General features: G+C 50.2%; 1 protein-coding gene across 1 annotated transcript; it reads right to left on the reverse strand.

The window, feature by feature from the left end:
• Positions 1-12,339: 12,339 nt before the first annotated feature.
• Positions 12,340-14,513, reverse strand: LOC308629900 (protein S100-A7-like; the record flags this gene model as incomplete). The annotated part of the gene is made up of 3 exons (XM_081258226.1): positions 12,340-12,444; positions 13,033-13,089; positions 14,457-14,513. The coding sequence occupies 3 exons, from the start codon at positions 14,511-14,513 to the stop codon at positions 12,340-12,342; spliced, it is 219 nt and encodes a 72-aa protein (XP_081114352.1).
• Positions 14,514-17,758: the final 3,245 nt, after the last annotated feature.

The raw sequence follows: 17,758 nt of genomic DNA on the forward strand, positions 1-17,758 counted from the left end.
GTTCCCTGTCCCCTGGGGCCAGGACTTATGGAGTAGGGTCTCGGTTCTTGCCATAGGCAGTGATGTTCATGGCAGTTAAATGATACTGCCTGTGAAATTACAGGCTGAATGATGTGCTGGAGGAAGTAAAATCTCAAGCCTTTGAAGGAAGAGGTCAGCTGGGTTGCTGTAGTTGGGGAGGCTTCACGGAGCAAGTGGGACTTGATCTGAGCTTCGCAGGTGGAGGCGCACTGGTGGGAGAGAGAAGGAGGGCATTTTCGGTGGGGGGTGCAGCCTGAAGGACGGTGTGGGGTGGGACTGTGAGACCCGTCCCACCAGAGCAGAGCCGTGGGCTGTGGAAGGCCTCGAGTGCACGGGTAGGAGGGGTTGGAACTGATACGGCGAGAACCAGTGATCTAATAAGAAGGAGGAAGGTCACATTTAGATGAGAGTAGAAATATCTTTATATTACTTAGAAGATAGCAGAAATAACGCACCAAGCTGCATCAGTGGCAAAAGCCAAACTGGATAACTAGGGCATCATTTCTCTCTTCCTTATCACTCTCGACCTCCCTTTGGGACCTGATGATCTGGAGCCAGGCTCAGGTTTCCATGTATTTGCTCAACCTCTTCTTCCCTTAGTGATATAAACAGGAGGCAGGACTTCAGCCCAAGTGGGCCCCGTGGCTGGACTGTGTCTGGCTGGGACTTCTGATTTCTGAAGTCTGATTTCTGGGTGGCTACAAGGAGGGAGCTGGAGATTGAGGGTCCCTCTATAATTGGTCTTAGGAAGAGGAACTTTGTACCAGTTGGGATCCTTTAGGTTGCAAAAAAAAGAATAATTGATTTAAAGTGGATTATAAATAGAGGCCGCTTATCTCATAACAAGAAACCTGGATGTCAGGGGTTCCTGGTGTGGTTAATTCTGCAGCTCGACCATGCGAATTTCTCTGTAATTCTTTTTGCTCCTCTCAAGAAAGATGCTCCAGCAGCAATAAGTATAGCTCCCTCAATAACAACAATTAAAGTAAGAAGAGAGAGCAGGGGACACTTCTTTCCAAATCTTTTTCTTACCAAGGCAGAAAATCTTTCTCCTAAGCTCTCCAAGACTTCTCCTTCATAGCAGTGGTCAGAACCAGGTCCCTGTGGCCACTTCTAGGTGCAAAGGAAGCTTTGAAATGTCTTTGGCATTTTCAGCTTTCGTCATGGAAGGCGAGGTCTGCCAACAAGAAGGAAGGACAGGGTGGGGACTGGTAGGTGGGTGGTGATCAACAGTGACTGCTGCAAACCCAAAGGATGAAGGTGGGAGTGGAATTGCTGCAGAGGAGATGCAAGAAGACCAAGTCCTGGGGGCTTGCAGGAGGAAGAGGAGGAGAGTTCTTGGGGTTAAAGATGGCCTGCGTGTTGGGGTCCAAAGCATAACTGTGGGTTGTGCATCTGATATGAGGGGTACTTCACCCACACCAGGGCTGGGGAATACTTAAATCTCACATCAGAGTTGCCTCAGTCTCTGTTTTTCCTCCTGCCGGTTTCAACCACCATGACTTACTTGCCTTGAGCCCACAGGGTGGAGGCTGGCATTGCATCGTTGGCAATAGAATTCCTTCTTCCTCTATTGGGAAAAACTTCCTGGCAGCCAGGCACTCCTGGACATGAGTGGAAATGAAGAACTGGGACTGGAACACATCTCTTTCTCTTGAATTTCCGGGTCCAAACATCTTGTCCTTAGGAGTAGGAGGACAGCGGTGCAGATAGACCAAATAGCAGATGCCTGTCTGATGGGGAAGAAACAGCCCGGCCCTTGGGCAATTCCCAGCTCTGTAAGGGGCGATGGGGCCCAGGGCTCTGATAAGACCCAGGGCTCTGATAAGACCTGGCGTGGAAGTTGGGAGGCCTCACTGTGGGGAGCCTTTGGGGGGATGTAGATCTGGATGGGGGTGCTAGAAGGAGGGGTGGGATCAGGAGTGCTCAGCAGGTGAAAGACCAGGGAGGGGGATTCAAGGAGTTTACCCAAAGTTCTAGAGTGAGAGTTTAGGCAGCAAAGTAGAAGCCTCCGGAAGTCAGCCCACCTTGCCTCCCCAGGAGTTTCCAGAGCCCTTGTAGGGCCAGCGGGTGTGAGTGTTGGCCTTGTCCTTATTCGGTACCCAGAACACTGTTCTGGGTGGGGTTATGCCCCACGGCCTGGGCTGGGCGCAGATGGATGTAGGTGAGCTGACTCACCCTAGGTTTAAGTTGGGGCTCTCTAAACATGCTGAGCTGTGATGGTGAGATTTCCCCCAGCACCCAACCCCCATATACCAGGACCTCCCACCCCAAGAGAACTGAGGAGGCTTCCCTCTCCCATCTTGTGCATCAGCAAACTCCTTGGCTTGCCAACTAAGGGGTTGGCAAATTGCGTAGGTGTTGCCCACCTTGGGAGTAAGTAGAATCTCCCTGCCCCCAATACCCCCAAAGAAGGCATGAGTGCCTGGGTTAAGGTTCAGGAGCTCTGAGTTAAGGCCTCACCCGCAGTGTGGCCTTGGGCGAGCCACCTGACCTCTCCCAGCCTGGGTCTTGTTGTCTGCAAACCAGCGGCACTGTCCAGGGGGCTGGGCTAGATGGGCTCCAGTGGGATCCACAGCTCAGCTTCTGTGGCTGTGTGACTTCACACAGGCTAACCTCTTTCATTCCTTGCTTTCCTTACTCAGAGATGGATAATGGATTGTTTAGAGAGTTAAAGCTGTGCCTGGCACCTCATTGGCACTCAGTGAATGTTAACTTCCCCTCTTTGGTTCCTGAGTTTTTTTTTTTTGTTCCAAGTTTTCAGCCTTTCACCTCCGGATGCAGGGAGGCACTATTATGCATCGTGTGCTAACTCCTGCCAGGACAGGGTAAAGAGCAGCAGCAGCAACAGTGAAGCACCAAAACAAAAGGGGTCACAGCTTATTAGTCACTAAGAGGGATTAAAGTTAGACTGTGGGGCTGGCTGGGACCCAGAGTCAAGTCGCCATCCTGACTAGGGTGAGAACTAAATGGGATAAAGCCAGTTTTGTACCCTGTGAAGGGCGACCAGGACAGATGTAAGGAATTAGTCCCCGGGACTTAGTGGTGGGCTTTCAGACATGGTGACAGGTGGGTGAGGGGCCTCCCACATGGTCCCCAGCCCTCAGGGTGGAAGTCCTGGCCGGGGCCTGTCCAGGTCCAGGACCAGGTAGACCTAGGAGGGCATTTCTTCCAGGGGAAGAGATCAGCATTTCTTTCTTTCTTTTTTTTTTTGCGGTACGCGGGCCTCTCACTGTTGTGGCCTCTCCTGTAGAGGAGCACAGGCTCCGGACGCACAGCCTCAGCGGCCATGGCTCATGGGCCCAGCTGCTCCGCGACATGTGGGATCTTCCCGGACCGGGGCACGAACCCGTGTCCCCTGTATCGGCAGGCGGACTCTCAACCACTGCGCCACCAGGGAAGCCCAGAAATCAGCATTTCTCTGGAGTTCCCAAAAATGGCAGGGGAAGGCTCAGTGTTTGATTAGCTCCCCTTCCTGGTTGAGGTGCAGGAGGAATGTCAGTGGGTGAGGAAATGGGGGGAGCAGCTTTCAGCCCCTCTTTTATATATTTATTTGTTTTTATTGAAGTATAGTTGATTTACAATGTTGTGTTAGTTTCTGCTATACAGCAGTGATTCAGTTATATACATATATATATATATTATTTTTCATATTCTTTTTCATTATGGTTTATTACAGGATATTGAATATAGTTCCCTGTGCTATACAGTAGGACCTCGTTGTTTATTTTATAGATAGTAGTGTGTATCTGCTAATCCCAAACTCCTAATTTATCCCTCCCCGCTCTTCCCCTTTGGTAACCAGAAGTTTGTTTTCTATGTCTGTGAGCCTGTTTCTGTTTTGTACATAAGCTCATTTGTGTCATATTTTAGATTCCACATATAAGTGACATCATATGATATTTGTCTTTTTCTGTCTGGCTCACTTCACTTAGTATGATAATCTCTAGGTCCGTCCACGTTGCTGTAAATGGCATTATTTCATTCTTTTTATGGCTGAGTAATATTCCATTGTATATATGTAGCACATCTTCTTTATTCATTGATCTGTCGATGGGCATTTAGGTTGCTTTCATGTCTTGGCTATTGTAAATCGTGCTGCTATGAACATTGGAGTGCAGGCATCTTTTTGAATTAGAGTTTTGTCCAGATATATGCCCAGGAGTGGCACGTGCTGGCCCTTCTTTTAGCTGTGCTCTCAACCCAACTGCACTTGTACCACAGGGTTCTGTACCTCTGCACCTCTGGGCCCAGAAGGAAAAGCACAGCTCTACTTTTAGGATTAAGGTAGAACTTTAATGAGTTCCAGCGGTCAATTGTAGAGCCATCAAGTTTTTCCATTTCACTCCAGTGGTTGAATGTCCCCATTCATACTCTTGAACTCTCTGATTATGATCTACGCTATTGCCACCCCCCTCCCTAACCCTACTGCTACAACCACTGCCACCCACTGCCACTTCTACTGTAGAGTCACGGCTCATAAAATGGGTAGCATAAGACTACCCATAAAAATAAGCGCATTAAAAATGGATAGGGCTTCCCTGGTGGCGCCGTGGTTGGGAGTCCGCCTGCCGATGCAGGGGGCGCGAGTTCGTGCCCCAGTCCGGGAGGGTCCTGCATGCCGCGGAGCGGCTGGGCCCGTGAGCCATGGCCGCTGGGCCTGCGCGTCCGGAGCCTGTGCTCCGCAATGGGAGAGGCCACAACAGTGAGAGGCCCACATACCGCAAAAAAAAAAAAAAAAAAAAAAAAAAAAATTGGATAGCAGAGTCCAGCAATTAAGAACATGGGCTCTAGAGCTCGGCTGCCCAAGTTAAAATCCAGCCTCTGCCATTTACTACCTGCAAGGTCTTGGGCAAATTACTTAACCTCACTGTGACTATTTCCATATCTGTTAAGTGGGGTTGACAGTAATGGTTCCTATCTCTTAAATTTGTTGCGAGGATTAAATGAATTCATGTATGTAAAGCCTTTAGAACAGTACCTGGCACAAGGTAAACCTGATATAAGTATTAACTATTTGTATGTTTGAAAATCCTCCAGGATACTCTTCCACTGGAGACTGGCTTAGTGTTTCTCAACAAGTTTAACACAGTTCAGTTGTTGGGAAGGGTGGCTGTTTCCTCAGATAAGCCCCAGATAAGGCACTTGGCTTGGGTTGAGGTGCCATGTTGTATGATGAAGGTGTTTCTTTAGCACTAATGTCATCCTCAGTTCATTGAGATGATCCTGCATGGGAACCAAGACAGCCCAAGGAGCTGTGGTTTCTTCTTTCCCATTTCACACCTGGACAGAATCTCTAGGACCATTGTAATTGTCTCTCCTCTGCTGATTAAATGTGGGTGGAATTGACTGCCAGTCTGATGGCATCACACCATTCTGCTGCTCTTGTTGCTAATACTACTTCTACCATCCTTCAAACCATCTATGGATGACTCCCTCGATGACAGGCACCATGCTGACCACTTTATAAGTACTGTATTATTTAATCCTTAACAACGCTGTGAAGTGCATATTATTATCCCCATTTTATAGGCGAGGAAACTGAAGTTCAGAGAAATAACTTGGCAGACTCACACAGCTAGAAAATAAAGGAACCAGAATTCAAACCTGTTTTTTTGGCCCCAAGGCTAGTACTGTTCACCATGAGATTACACACATCAACCTCCTCAATTTCTTTAGCTCAAGGACAGCGTCTTCCATGTTTTTCTATCACACAAAGAAGGACCTTGCATCACGAGCCTGGCATTTGGTACATCTGATTTTTTAAAAAATAAATATATTCATTTTTTTGGCTGTTAACTCCTTTAATCTTCATAACAATCTAGGAGGCATATACTATTATTATTACTATTTTTTAAAGTAAATTTATTTATTGATTTTTGGCTGCGTTGGGTCTTTGTTGCTGCGCACCGGCTTTCTCTAGTTGCGGTGAGCGGGGGCTACTCTTTGTTGTGGTGCATGGGCTTCTCATTGTGGTGGCTTCTCTTGTTACAGAGCACAGGCTCTAGGCATGTGGGCTCAGTAGCTGTGGCTTGTGGGCTCTAGAGCACAGGCTCAGTAGTTGTGGCGTACAGGCTTAGTTGCTCCACGGCATGTGGGATCTTCCTGGACCAGGGCTTGAACCTGCGTCCCCTGCATTGGCAGGCGGATTCTTAACCACTGTGCCACCAGGGAAGACCGAGGCACATACTATTATTGTCACCCCCTTTTACTGATGAGGACACTGAGGTGAAGAGATGTTAAGTCTTATGGCAGCCTGGGGTTGGAATCTATGATTTTAACTAGGATGCTTTAGAGGTGCTTTGGGGGTGGCTCCTGCTGGCCCCATTTCCACCCCTTCCCAAAACACTTCTGCTTTTTACAGTTTGATATCTCTGGCTACTGCATACAATTTTGATTGCAGAAGATATCTTAGAATAAAATCATCTGAAAATCTTATGGAGGAGGGCCTGCCAGGAGGAGGCTTGATGGGAGGCCATGCTGAGGATGCAGAGATATTTCGAGGGAAGAGAGTGCAGATGTATTCAGTGGATGCATGTATATGTGTGCATGTGAGTGCATGGTGTGTGTACGTGTGTGTGTGTGTGTGCGTTGGGGAAAGAGCAGAGCCAGAAAGCCTGACATTAGGGAGACCCCTGGTGCTCCTGATAGACCTTGAGAGCTGGGGGAAGCAGTTTCAGGGGAATAGGAAGGGCTCCAGAGAGGAATGAGAAGCAGCCCTGAGGAGTATAACGGTGCCTGGGTGGGTGCTCACTGAATATCCCAAGCTCCCCTCACTCCGTGGGTGATGATTTGTAGCACAGAGCAGGCAGAGTAAATCCAGTGAGTCAGCAGGCCGCTGTCCTGGCCCCTGCAGTTCCCGTTGGTGGCTGGAGATGACAATATCCTACTGACAGGATCCAGAACCTCAGGGCTATGAGCCCAAGCAACTGGGATGGTCATCGGGAGGTGGGACCCCTGGGCCTGACCCTGAGTCTGCCCCTCCCCAGCTCTGTGACTTTGGCCAAGCCAACCTGCCTCCTGGACTTTTGTTCCTTCAGCTGTAAAATGAGATATATCCCAGTTGCCTTTCTGGGCCTCTGGCTAGGCAAGATGTTTCCAGTAAAAGTGTTTTCCTCAGGAAGCACAAGTGTTTCCTTTGTAAAAGACCCTTGTGGCTTGGCCTGTGATCCACAGGAGTGTGAGAACCAGGGCTCTGGAGACCACAGAGGCCCCTCCCTACTGCCTGGGCCCTGGAGTCTGCACAGCACCCAGGATGGAGGTTCCCGAGGCCTTGTCCATGTCAGCGTCCGGGTTGTTTTGCTGTCACTTTCCGGATCACATGTCTGTGCGCCCAGCACCTGCCCTGAATGGTGGGCTCTGGTGGGGCAGACCCAGAGTGGAGACCCTGCTCGCTCAGCCCAGAGATGGACAGAGAGTGGATTTCTGCAGGGCTAGAAGCTGGCCTTCGGAGTCAGCAGGTCTCAAGTTTGAATCCTGGCTTTGCCATTTACCAGGAAGCACTCTTGGGAGATTTATCTAAGCCCTCAGTCCCACGTCTGTAAACTGGGATACAGATACCCATGGCACAGGGTTTTTCTGAGGATTAAATGAGACTGTGCATTCAAAGCTCTTACCACGTCACCTGGCACACAGTAACCTGTCACGGATGCTAACAGCTCTTACATGATTGACAGTTAATGAAAGTTAGTCCAGTGACCCACTGGATACATAATTGGACACTCTGGTTCTACCTGCAAATCCCTAAATGCCCTATTTCCTGAGGCACAGTAGCCCTCTCATCTTCCCTCTGTCACCACCGGCCAGGCCAGCCCTGCGGGGCTCCAAGTGGGGCCTGAGTTGGGCAGAGTCTTGGCTGTGAGTCCCCACCCAGAGCAGTGTCATGTGGGCAGCTGATGGAAAAAGTCTAGATCTGAGGACTGTAAAAGGGACCACCCTTCACCTCAGAGAACAGCTCTCACTTGTCTCCTCCTCCATGCCTCTTTGCTTCTTCCAGGTTGAAGGCATGATGCACCAGCTTTGCTTCCTGCTCACCCCAGGGGAGCACCCCTGGGCCTCGAGTCATGGAGGAATCAGGGAGAGTCATTCCTCTTCTCCCTCCAGGCCTCTGCATGTTCTTCTGGACACCAAGGGGCTGGACTAGATAACCTCCCATGTCCTTTTTTGCCTGGACTGTGGGTGGCTCTGTGACATCCAGAGAGATTCACAGAAGAGCTCCTGGGGAGAATGCCTTTGGAGGTAACTGAGAACAGACCCAAGTCTAGGATTTCCAGAGCGGTCTCGAGCCCCTGCCGCCCTTAGCTCTGCTTACTCCTTGGTTTGTGGCATCCCCTGGCTTTTTGGGCTCGGGTCTCTTCAAGGTACTCAGAGAGGCACCAGGGGGACTCACAGCCCATGCCTGCATGTTTGTAATATCCCCCTTCTTCCATTCCCGGGACCCACATTCACCATTATTCTGACCTCAGCCTGTTGAGATCTGGGAAAAGGATGGTCCAGCCCACAAGTTCTGAGAGCAAATGCCCCATTACCCTCTGGGCTGCACTTGCATCCCATGACCTTGGTGACAACCAGCCTCAACTCCAGCAGGGCTCTGGGGTGCTCCTCTCGTTGGGCCATAGAATGCATCCAGAATAAGGGGGGGTGTCCTAGCACTGTGAACAAGGGAATATTATAAACATGCAGGATTGACTGAGCTCTTCAATGCCTTCCTGGGAGCACTGCGAGCAGACCTAAGCCCAGAGATCTGGGAGATCCAGGGAATAAGGTCGGTGAAGTCTTTTCCCCTTAGGAGGTGATTGTTGGTTTGTGGCAGCTCCACACTGATGGGGCAGTACTTGGATTCCTTAATATTATATTTGAGAACACAGAGCTCTGGGAAATGAGGGGGTTTTCATGCCTTTCTCCTTGGCAATGTTTTGACAGGGAGTCTCATCCCTGATTTCAGGGCTGACAGATCTAAAGGCTGACTCTCATCTTTCCCAGAATCTAGAATCCAGGGTCTATCAGACTCTACCGCTTCATACTTCTACTCTTCACAGCCCACTTCCTCTGCCCTCTGCCCACACATCCCATCCTAGGCCTCACAATCCCCAGAAATTTCCCCACTCTCTCCTCAAACCTTTATTCCCTCCTTGGAACTTCACCTGGCAAAGAAATACCCAACTCATCTTGCTGCATCTCAGCCCTGCTCTCTCACTCTGGCCATGGCCCCTGTCCCTCCACTATTCCCAGCCTAGCCCATTCCTGCATCCCCATTCCCCATAGTCTCACACACTGGAAGGCAAAGCCAGGTGACTTTCCTTCCTGCAGCTTATTGGAAAACAAAGATGAGTAGCAGTGAAGCTCTTGGGCTCGCTCAACCTATATCATAAATACACCCGAAATTCAGAGGCCACAGACAAATCTGGCTTGGAGAAGAAGATGAAAAAGAATTTCTCCACCTTCCTGCTGGCATGTGTGAGTAGGCACCTAATGAGGGCTGAGTGGGGAGTGGAGCAGGGGCGGGTGGGACCCACAGTCCTGTTTGCCTGAGGATTCTAGCTCACTGGGAGGCTCCCATATGGTTGGGGGAGGGGCAAGCACCTCTCACTTCTCCCCAGCCTTCTGTAGGGCCCACTCCCTGCCTCCAAGGAGTGCACAGCATCAGGATGGGGGTTAGACGACCCAGGTTCCTGCACAGCCATGACATTTACTTATTTTTTTTTTTCAGCTACATACGTAACTTTTATTGCTGGATCAGAAAAATGGATCGCCATTTTAGTCTATTTTTTTACTGTTTTTTTAAAATTTATTTTTTATTGGAGTATAGTTGATTGACAATGACTTTTACTTTTACTTTACTTTTACTTATAATGGTGTTACAAATATGCTAAATCACCAACTCACTGAGCCTTGGTGACCTTAGGTGTAAAATGGGGACAATAGCACCTATGTCCCAGGGTCATCATGAACATTTAAATGGGGTGATGTATGTGAAAATGCTTTGTAAAATGCAAAGGGGGATAGAGATGCTAATTATTGTTATTAGATAATCAACAATCCATGGTGATTTGTGGCTCAGGGAACAGTCTCTTGGCCTAAAATGTCTCTTCTGTCTGCAATAAAACTCTTCTGTTTTAGACTAATGTCTTTAGGGTCAGCTGCTGTTTCTGGTAGCTTCCCTTCATATACCCCTAGGAGTAGAAGTCACACAATAGAAATCATAATGTCAAGTGAAACATTGCAGCCCTAAAACTCTAGAAGTTTTTGATTCTCACTCTCTCTATTATCTAACTTCACCATTAAACCATTAGCACACACTGAACTCACTAGCACAAATAATTCAGTAAATTAAATCTCTGAGAGTGGGATTCAAAGAGCAGGGGATTCGGAGTTAATGCATTTTTATGGGAATAATGATGAGTGTGGGTAGTTTTGAGACTGTGGTCAAAAGGATGTCAGACTAGGGAGAATGAATATTGAGCATCCAAGGGGCAGAGGCAGGCTCTACCTCAGAACTTCCTGGTGTCCAGTGTATGCTCTCATTACAGCTAAAGAGCCATCAGCTGGAAAGCCCAGGACCAGGGCTCCTGCCCCGTCCATTACGGTTGCCCATGTCCACCCTCCTGCAGCCCCACATTCACCCATGCTTATTTTCCCTCAGCCTCTGCCACCCTCTCCTCTCCCTCCTAGTCCAGGCCAGGGGTGTAATCTAGTTTTCCTTTGTTTGATATCTTCTCCCCACAGGAAAGAAAGAGCCAGATTTCTTAGAAGAGTTCTTTAGGAAGGAAGACATGAATCGGGATGAGAAGATCAGTTTTCCTGAGTTTCTCTCCAGTGTGGCTGCAGTTGCCATAGCTTTACACACTCAGTCCCATGGCCAGAAGCCCTGTTCTGAGGGTCAGAGATTAACCAGGCCCAGCCCGGCCCAGAGGTCTCCATGGAGACCTCCTGGGAGTCAATAAGCTGTCGCCTCCTTTGCTCTGGTTATTGGTGCTATTTTTCTTCTTTCTCATTGATCATGAATGTTGGCAAAATAGTCTGGAAAGGATGTTCCTGAAGCGGACAGGAGATGATGATCTGGGAATGGAGGTGCCCAAGGAAGGGTATAGTAGGAAGCAGAGCAGTCACCCACATGGACAAATAACTCACCCTACATGTCACCTGCTGGAGGGATAGAGGGAGAATGTGGAGACAGTTGCCTGATTCATCCAAGAATAATGTTTCCCTGATTAAGAGGTTAGTGGGAGGCTGTGAGTAGGAGCGTAGGGAGTGATAGGACCAGAGGAGGTGACCCCAAGAAGAGAGTGCTGGCTGAATCTGCAGGGGACACGGTCTAGAAGTGGCACTGGGGAGGGAGGCGAGGGCTGACCCTGCCTCATGGCCCCCCTGGAAACACCTGCATCTCTGGGGAGTGCTTGTTTCTAAATCCTCAGTCCCTAGCATCTTGCTTGGCCTTGAAGGGCCAATGGGTAACGACATGCTCCTGCCCGTGGCAGATAAAAGGGGTGGTAACATACACACTCGGCACCAGTGCTCCTTCTCATCCCTGAGTGGACTCTCCACTGTGTTCCCTCTGCAGTCCTGTCTCCTCACTTGGCTCCTGTAGGTTGCCTGGACCCCTGGACTAGCTTGAGCTTCTCATACCTGGAGCATCCATTACCACGTAGTTTCCCTAGATGCCCAGCTCCCGGCATGTATCAAACCATTACTGAGGATCAGCTCAGCAGACAGGGTGACTCTCTCTCATTTCCACAGGGACAATTACACAGGGCACAGGGACCACGACACAGCCCAGGGAGCCCAGGTCACAGGACAAGAGATCCAACACTCTGGGTACTGCTGAGCCTCCTGTTCACAGCAACATGTGTCCCTGTGTCCCAAGTACCTCCCAAGGAAGCTGGAGGTGCCAGTCTCCCCTATGCCCTCAGGGGAATGCTGGGCCATGAGGCACCATGTGAAGACACTGTAGTTTCTGGATCACCAGATGCTGATCCACGCCATCAGAAGGAAAAGCATGGCTGGGGCCTGGTGGAATGCTTGGTCCTGGCCTCCACCTCTGGGACCCCAAATACTGGCTGCATTTAGCGAGCAGGGACAGAGGTGGACACAAGGCCCTGCTGAGAGAAACGGTCATTTATACTGGAGGCCACTGGAGGGCGCACTGAGGACACATTCTCGATCCATCCACCAGGAGATTCCACATAATGTTCACCAAAAAATGGTAGTTTTGACAGAGTAAGCAGCCAAAAAAACAAAAACAAAAACAAGGAAATAGGCCAGAATCTGGGGGGATGACACTTTATTGTTTCTTGGGTTCTCTGGAGGCCGCTGGGCTCACTAATTTCCCCCAGAACAGAGTGGCGCTCCATGGCCATGATTGTGGTAGTCTGTGGCTACATCCCCCAGCAAGGAGAGGAGCTCGGAAGAGTCAACCTTCTTGTCCTTATTCTTTGAACTTATTATGATTTTAGGCAGCCTCTCTGCTAATGGGTGGGGTTGTGTTCCTGTCTTGCTAGTTATTTGGCATGGGGTGTCCAGCGCTGGAGCTTGCTGATCTTTGGGTGGAGCTGGGTCTTAGCGTTGAGACAGAGATCTCTGGGAGAGCTCTCGTCGATTGATACTGCATGGGGTTGGAAGGTCTCTGGTGGTCCAGTGTCCTGAACTCAGCTCTCCCGCCTCAGAGGCTCAGGCCTGACACCTGGCCAGAGCACTATGACCCTGTCAGTCACACGGCTTTGGCTTTCTTCCTTTTTTATTCTCTTCCTTCAAAAAGAAAACCAAAAGGAAACTTCCAGTAATCTCAGCTGGAAAATTAACATTCCAGATTGCTCTCCTTCCCGAGTATGATGATAATCTGATTTACTGCCGCCTTGCTAGAAGAAAGAGGCTGTAGTTACCACCACCGACAATGAGTAGTTAGGATTATATGTGAATTTCAATTATCCGTGTTAAACTTATCTTTCTCTAGCCTGACGGCTGTCAAGTCCCCCCAAAAGATAACCTGCTCCCTTCAGAGTCATGATCTCTTGTCCTATTCTTGTCCTTTTTCTCAAAGACAGTGGACAAGTAATCTGTGCCCATTTTGTTCTGTGGGAAAAGACACAAAACAAGGCAAATTCAGTCTCACAAGAGCTGGGAGAAGGGAGAGAGGCAGAGACAGAGAAACGAGACCCAGAGCAGCACAGATGTGGCTGGTGTGGCACTGACTGAGGGGAAGTGTGGGATGGGGTGGAGACATTGCCATTGCCCTGCAGTTCATTGAGGGAGAGTCCTTGCCCCATATGTGAACTTGGACAAGAGACCTCACATGGTGAGCAGGCTCTGCCCAGAGCTGCACTGCCCAGTGTGCTGGTGGTGGTCTCCAGCCCCAGCCCCACTCCCCCACCCCCTTCAAGGCTACCACCTACCTAAGTTCTCCTTAGAGGCTCACAATCAGTCCTATTCATATACATGTGACTAAATCACTTTGCTGTACACCTGAGTCTAACACAATATTATAAATCAACTATACTTCAAGTAAATCAGTAAGTAAGTAAATAAATAAGTAAAGAAATAAGCTCCATCCGTGTCCTCTTTAACCTAACCCTCCTCTCCTGTTTTCTTTTTGGCCTCCAGATCTTACCTGCTCTGAGGTCCCTCTTCTTGCTTACCCAATCTCCTTGTTACCTGGTAACCCCTTCTTTTTGTCAGTTCAGAACATTCTAACTGTCAGGCTAAATCAGGTCTGCAAATGAGTTCTTCATTGTAATAAGGGGTGTTAAATTCTGTGCATACATACAGAAAACAACTGAGTGGTTACCAGAGGGGAGAGGGAGGGGGAAGGGGCAAGAGAGGGGAAGGGGATTAAGAGGTACACACTACTAGGTATAAAATAAATAAGGTACAAGGATGTAATGTACAGCACAGGAAACATGACCAATATTTTATAATAACTTTGATGGGGTATAATCTATAGAAATCTCAAACCACTAGATTATACACTTGGAATTAATATGACATTGTAAATCAACTATACTTCAAAATAAATAAATTAAAATTTTGTTCCTACTCTAAAAGATAATTCTGTCAGTGATGGAATTTCTATCACCCTCCCTCTGATCTCAAGGACTCTATGGGAGCCTCTCGAGCCTCTCAGAAGGAGCCTGAGCAGAAGAGCTTGAGTCTCATGCAGGGGGTGTGACAGAGGTGAGGGGACACATTCACTGCCCTCTAGTTGTAGCACTTTTTGACAACCTAATATCAACCATTCATATCCACACGCTTTCCTCCTTTGCCTCATACATCACCTCTTTTTACTCTGATAATAAGCCAGGATAGGAAGTCCTACTATGTCATTTTGCAGTTGAAAAAGTTGAGGATCAGAGAAAGAGAGTGACTTGTCCAAGGTCCCAGAGCAAAGCATCTTCAGCCGTGCCAGGGCCCAAGCACCACTGGGAACGCAGATCCCGACTCACACAGGCACTGAGGAAGTTGGGGAAATTCTCCTTCAACAGCTTCAGCGATGGTGTCATCGGGTCCCAAGTATTCGTGAAACAGGTCACTCATGCTTATCATGGTCTTCTCAGCCTCAGTGCTGCTCATCTTGACTTTGAACACAGCTGCCAGAAAGAGAGACAATGAGCTTTTGTATCCTTCCCCAAGGGGAGGGTCTCCAAGTTAGGGTAACGGGATGGGGACTGAGCAGCCAGTGAAGGGAGGCTCAGGTGGAGCAAAAACAAGTGTGCTTCTCTATGTGGTGGGAGGAGTTGCTGAAAAGAAGGAGGGTGGGACCAAGCGTGGGCCCTGGGTCCCCACAGGGCAGGGTCTAAGAAGATGAAGGAGCTCAGCAGATGTCCACTGTGGGTAGAGCCTCAGAATGTGGAAGCAGAGATGAGGCGGTCAGCCACAGTGAGAAGGACTGAGCCTGAGATGGGACCCAGCAACCAGAGCATTTGAATGACCCCACACTTCAAACAGCAGCAAATCCATGTCCTCTAGGTTCAACTTCAACATCAGGGTTAGAGTCACGGGGGCAGAACAGGGTCATCTCTGATCTGCTCTGACCCTCGTGGGCTGCTTCAGGAAGACACCCTGGAGGCCCAGGATGACCATAAGGCAAGCTCTGCATGAAATGGACTGTGGAGGGTCCCGGGCCTGAGTGTGAGCAGAGGAATGCAGCCCTGTCCTGAGCCCTGGTGGGGCTCTTCCTGGACCACACCTGAGAGTGAGAAGGAGGGACCGGGGACCAGAGTCAGCCTGGGATTGCAGTGAACAGAAATACCTGCCCCAGTTCTAGGCTATTGGGTGGAATGTGGGAGGTGGGGCTCATTAGAATTGCTGACTACTGGGCCATATCAACCCTTTGTACTTCTCTGCTCTCTGAATCTCCAAGGCTTGACCTCATTTAAATAAAGAGAAGGTCTGACCTCCTTAAGCAGGTTCTTCCCCCACCAGTCAGAGGTCTGGGCTGCCCTGAACCCCAACCAGAGAAATTGGACAGAGCATATCTCTCTTCCCAGACTTTCCAAAGCACCCAGGAAATGACCCCGTTTCACAAGTGTGGGCATCTCAGATAAACCCCACGGCCTTCTGATGTAGAAGAAAGATCCCCGCTGTTTTGTCAGTAAGAGGAACCATGCAAGGCCTTCTGTCAACTTGGCCAAGACCAGAGCTGAGCCCTGTGCATTTCCCTGCTGGGGAGCAGATGGGGAGCTTTGGTTGATCAGTCTCTTACCTGGGTGGGGGCAGGATGTCTCACCGGACTAATGGTGAGTGGGGGTCCCAGGTCTGGGCTTAGGGAGCTGTCACGGCTTTGGCAGGGGCACCCACTCTCCGCAAGGGTGGGGTGAGGTGGGTTTCACCAGCCTGGGGCCTGACAGGCAGGTGGATCCAGAGAAGAAAGAAGACACGGAGGTTGAGGATGGTCCTCGGGCCCCAGTGGGGCAGTTTCCACAAGAGTTGTCACAGAGGAGCCCATGGGAGGAACAGGGAGTATCTGGTCAGTCATCTTGCTGCACAGATGAGGTCCTCAGCAGGGGTGAAAGCACACAGCCTTGTTGGTGGCAGAGCTGGGACTGGACCGCAGGCTCCTGCATCCCCTCCCAGAGCTGCTTCTCCCCTCCTCCATGCTGGGCCCCGTGCACTCCTCCTAGAAAGAGCAGAGAGGCAGGTGCAGACTCACCTGAGCTGAGGAGACGTCACCAAGGAGAAGGATGAGTGAGATGTGCACCTGGGCAGAGACCGGTCCCTTTAGAAGGCTCAGCCGGGCTCTTTCCAGGGGCTGGGAGCCCTGAGACCATGCTTGTTGTTTGTCTCCTGGAACATTGCCCCATGCACCTGGGTGGGCCCCACCCAGGAGGGTGTGCTCAGCCTTTCCCTGCCGAATCCCAGGACACTGGGTCTTGCACCTTCCAAGGAACCTCCCCCAGAGCCTTCTGCTGACCCCAGCTTGACCTGGGGCTGGGCGGCCATTGCGGTGTGTCACAACAGGACAGGGAATCTGGTTGAGAAAACTGGGTTTCTGGACCTGAAGAGGATGGAATTTTGGACCGTGAAGGCAGCATGGTCTCCACTTTCGTTCGCTCAGTCCTTCTACGGACTTGGCCTGTGAGCAATAATCACCACCACTGACACTTACTGAGAGCTTAAGATGTGCCAGGCACCAAGGTACCTGCTGCTGCTGCTGCCGCTGCCTCTTTAGTCCTCCCCACCTACGAGGGAGATCTGTTTTCTCCACGTAGGAGTGGAAAATACGTGCATCAGGATTTGAAGTGAACTAAGACTACACAGCTAGGGAACAGCAGTCAGGATCGATCCCAGGAAAGCCTGGTTCACATCCTTACTCTTAATCTCCCAATGAAACTTCTTGGGTCACATCAGGACCGGCCTTCTGGGACTCAAAGTCCAGAGGAGTGAAGCAGGTCACTTCACTGCCATCTTCACACCAGGTCCTCAGTGGATCCCGGGAGGGAGATGGGTTTCATGACTCACAGTGACAGACGAGGGAACCCAGAGAGGGCAGTGGGCTCAGCCCTGTCACCTGTTGCTGAGGGGACACTGGGGGTCAGAACCCTGAGTCCTGACCTCACCTCCTCCCACTTGAATTTTCTTCACAGCCCCAAGGGTGCCAAAGCCACCAGGGCCCCACCGTCTAGGTCTGGTGGTGGTGACGGCCATGGAATGAGCCTGCAGGCAGGGGCTTGGGCCAAGTTCCTTCCCAGCTCCTTGACACAGACTTCCCATAAGTCTTCATGAACTTCCTCCTTCCTCCATGCAAAACAGTGTGCTCAGGGCTTGGCAGCCAGACCCTGGGCTCTGCTGTGTTCCAACCTGCAGCGGAAAGGCTGGTCCAGGTTTGGGAAACAAGATGGGGGAGTCAGGGGAGCCTGTCGAGGCTTGGTGAGGAATGCGGCTGATGAATCACTGATACTGAACATTTTCCTGCCCCTCCGCCCTGAATTTCCCTGTTTGATACGAGAGCATTCCTGGTTCATCTGGTGTGCAGTCCTCAGGCTCCCTGGGCTCTACTGAGCTGGTCTGATGTCTCCCTTGGACGGGACCTATTTTCTGGAACCACCTTATTCACCCAAGTAGCTCTCCACCAATTGAGGGCCTGGCTGACAACAGGACAGCTCACAGCAGGGGGGTGGAGATCCAGAGTGGTGGTCGATGTCTTCCCCATCCTGGGACCTCTTGAGGGCTTCTCCAAAGAGGCGCCACAGTCCCTGCTTTCTAGGAGATTCCAATTTGGTGGCAGAAGAAAACAAGGAACAACTTG

The sequence above is a fragment of the Mesoplodon bidens genome (assembly GCF_964165515.1).
Source record: "Mesoplodon bidens genome assembly, chromosome: 2".
Lineage (NCBI taxonomy): Eukaryota > Metazoa > Chordata > Mammalia > Artiodactyla > Ziphiidae > Mesoplodon > Mesoplodon bidens.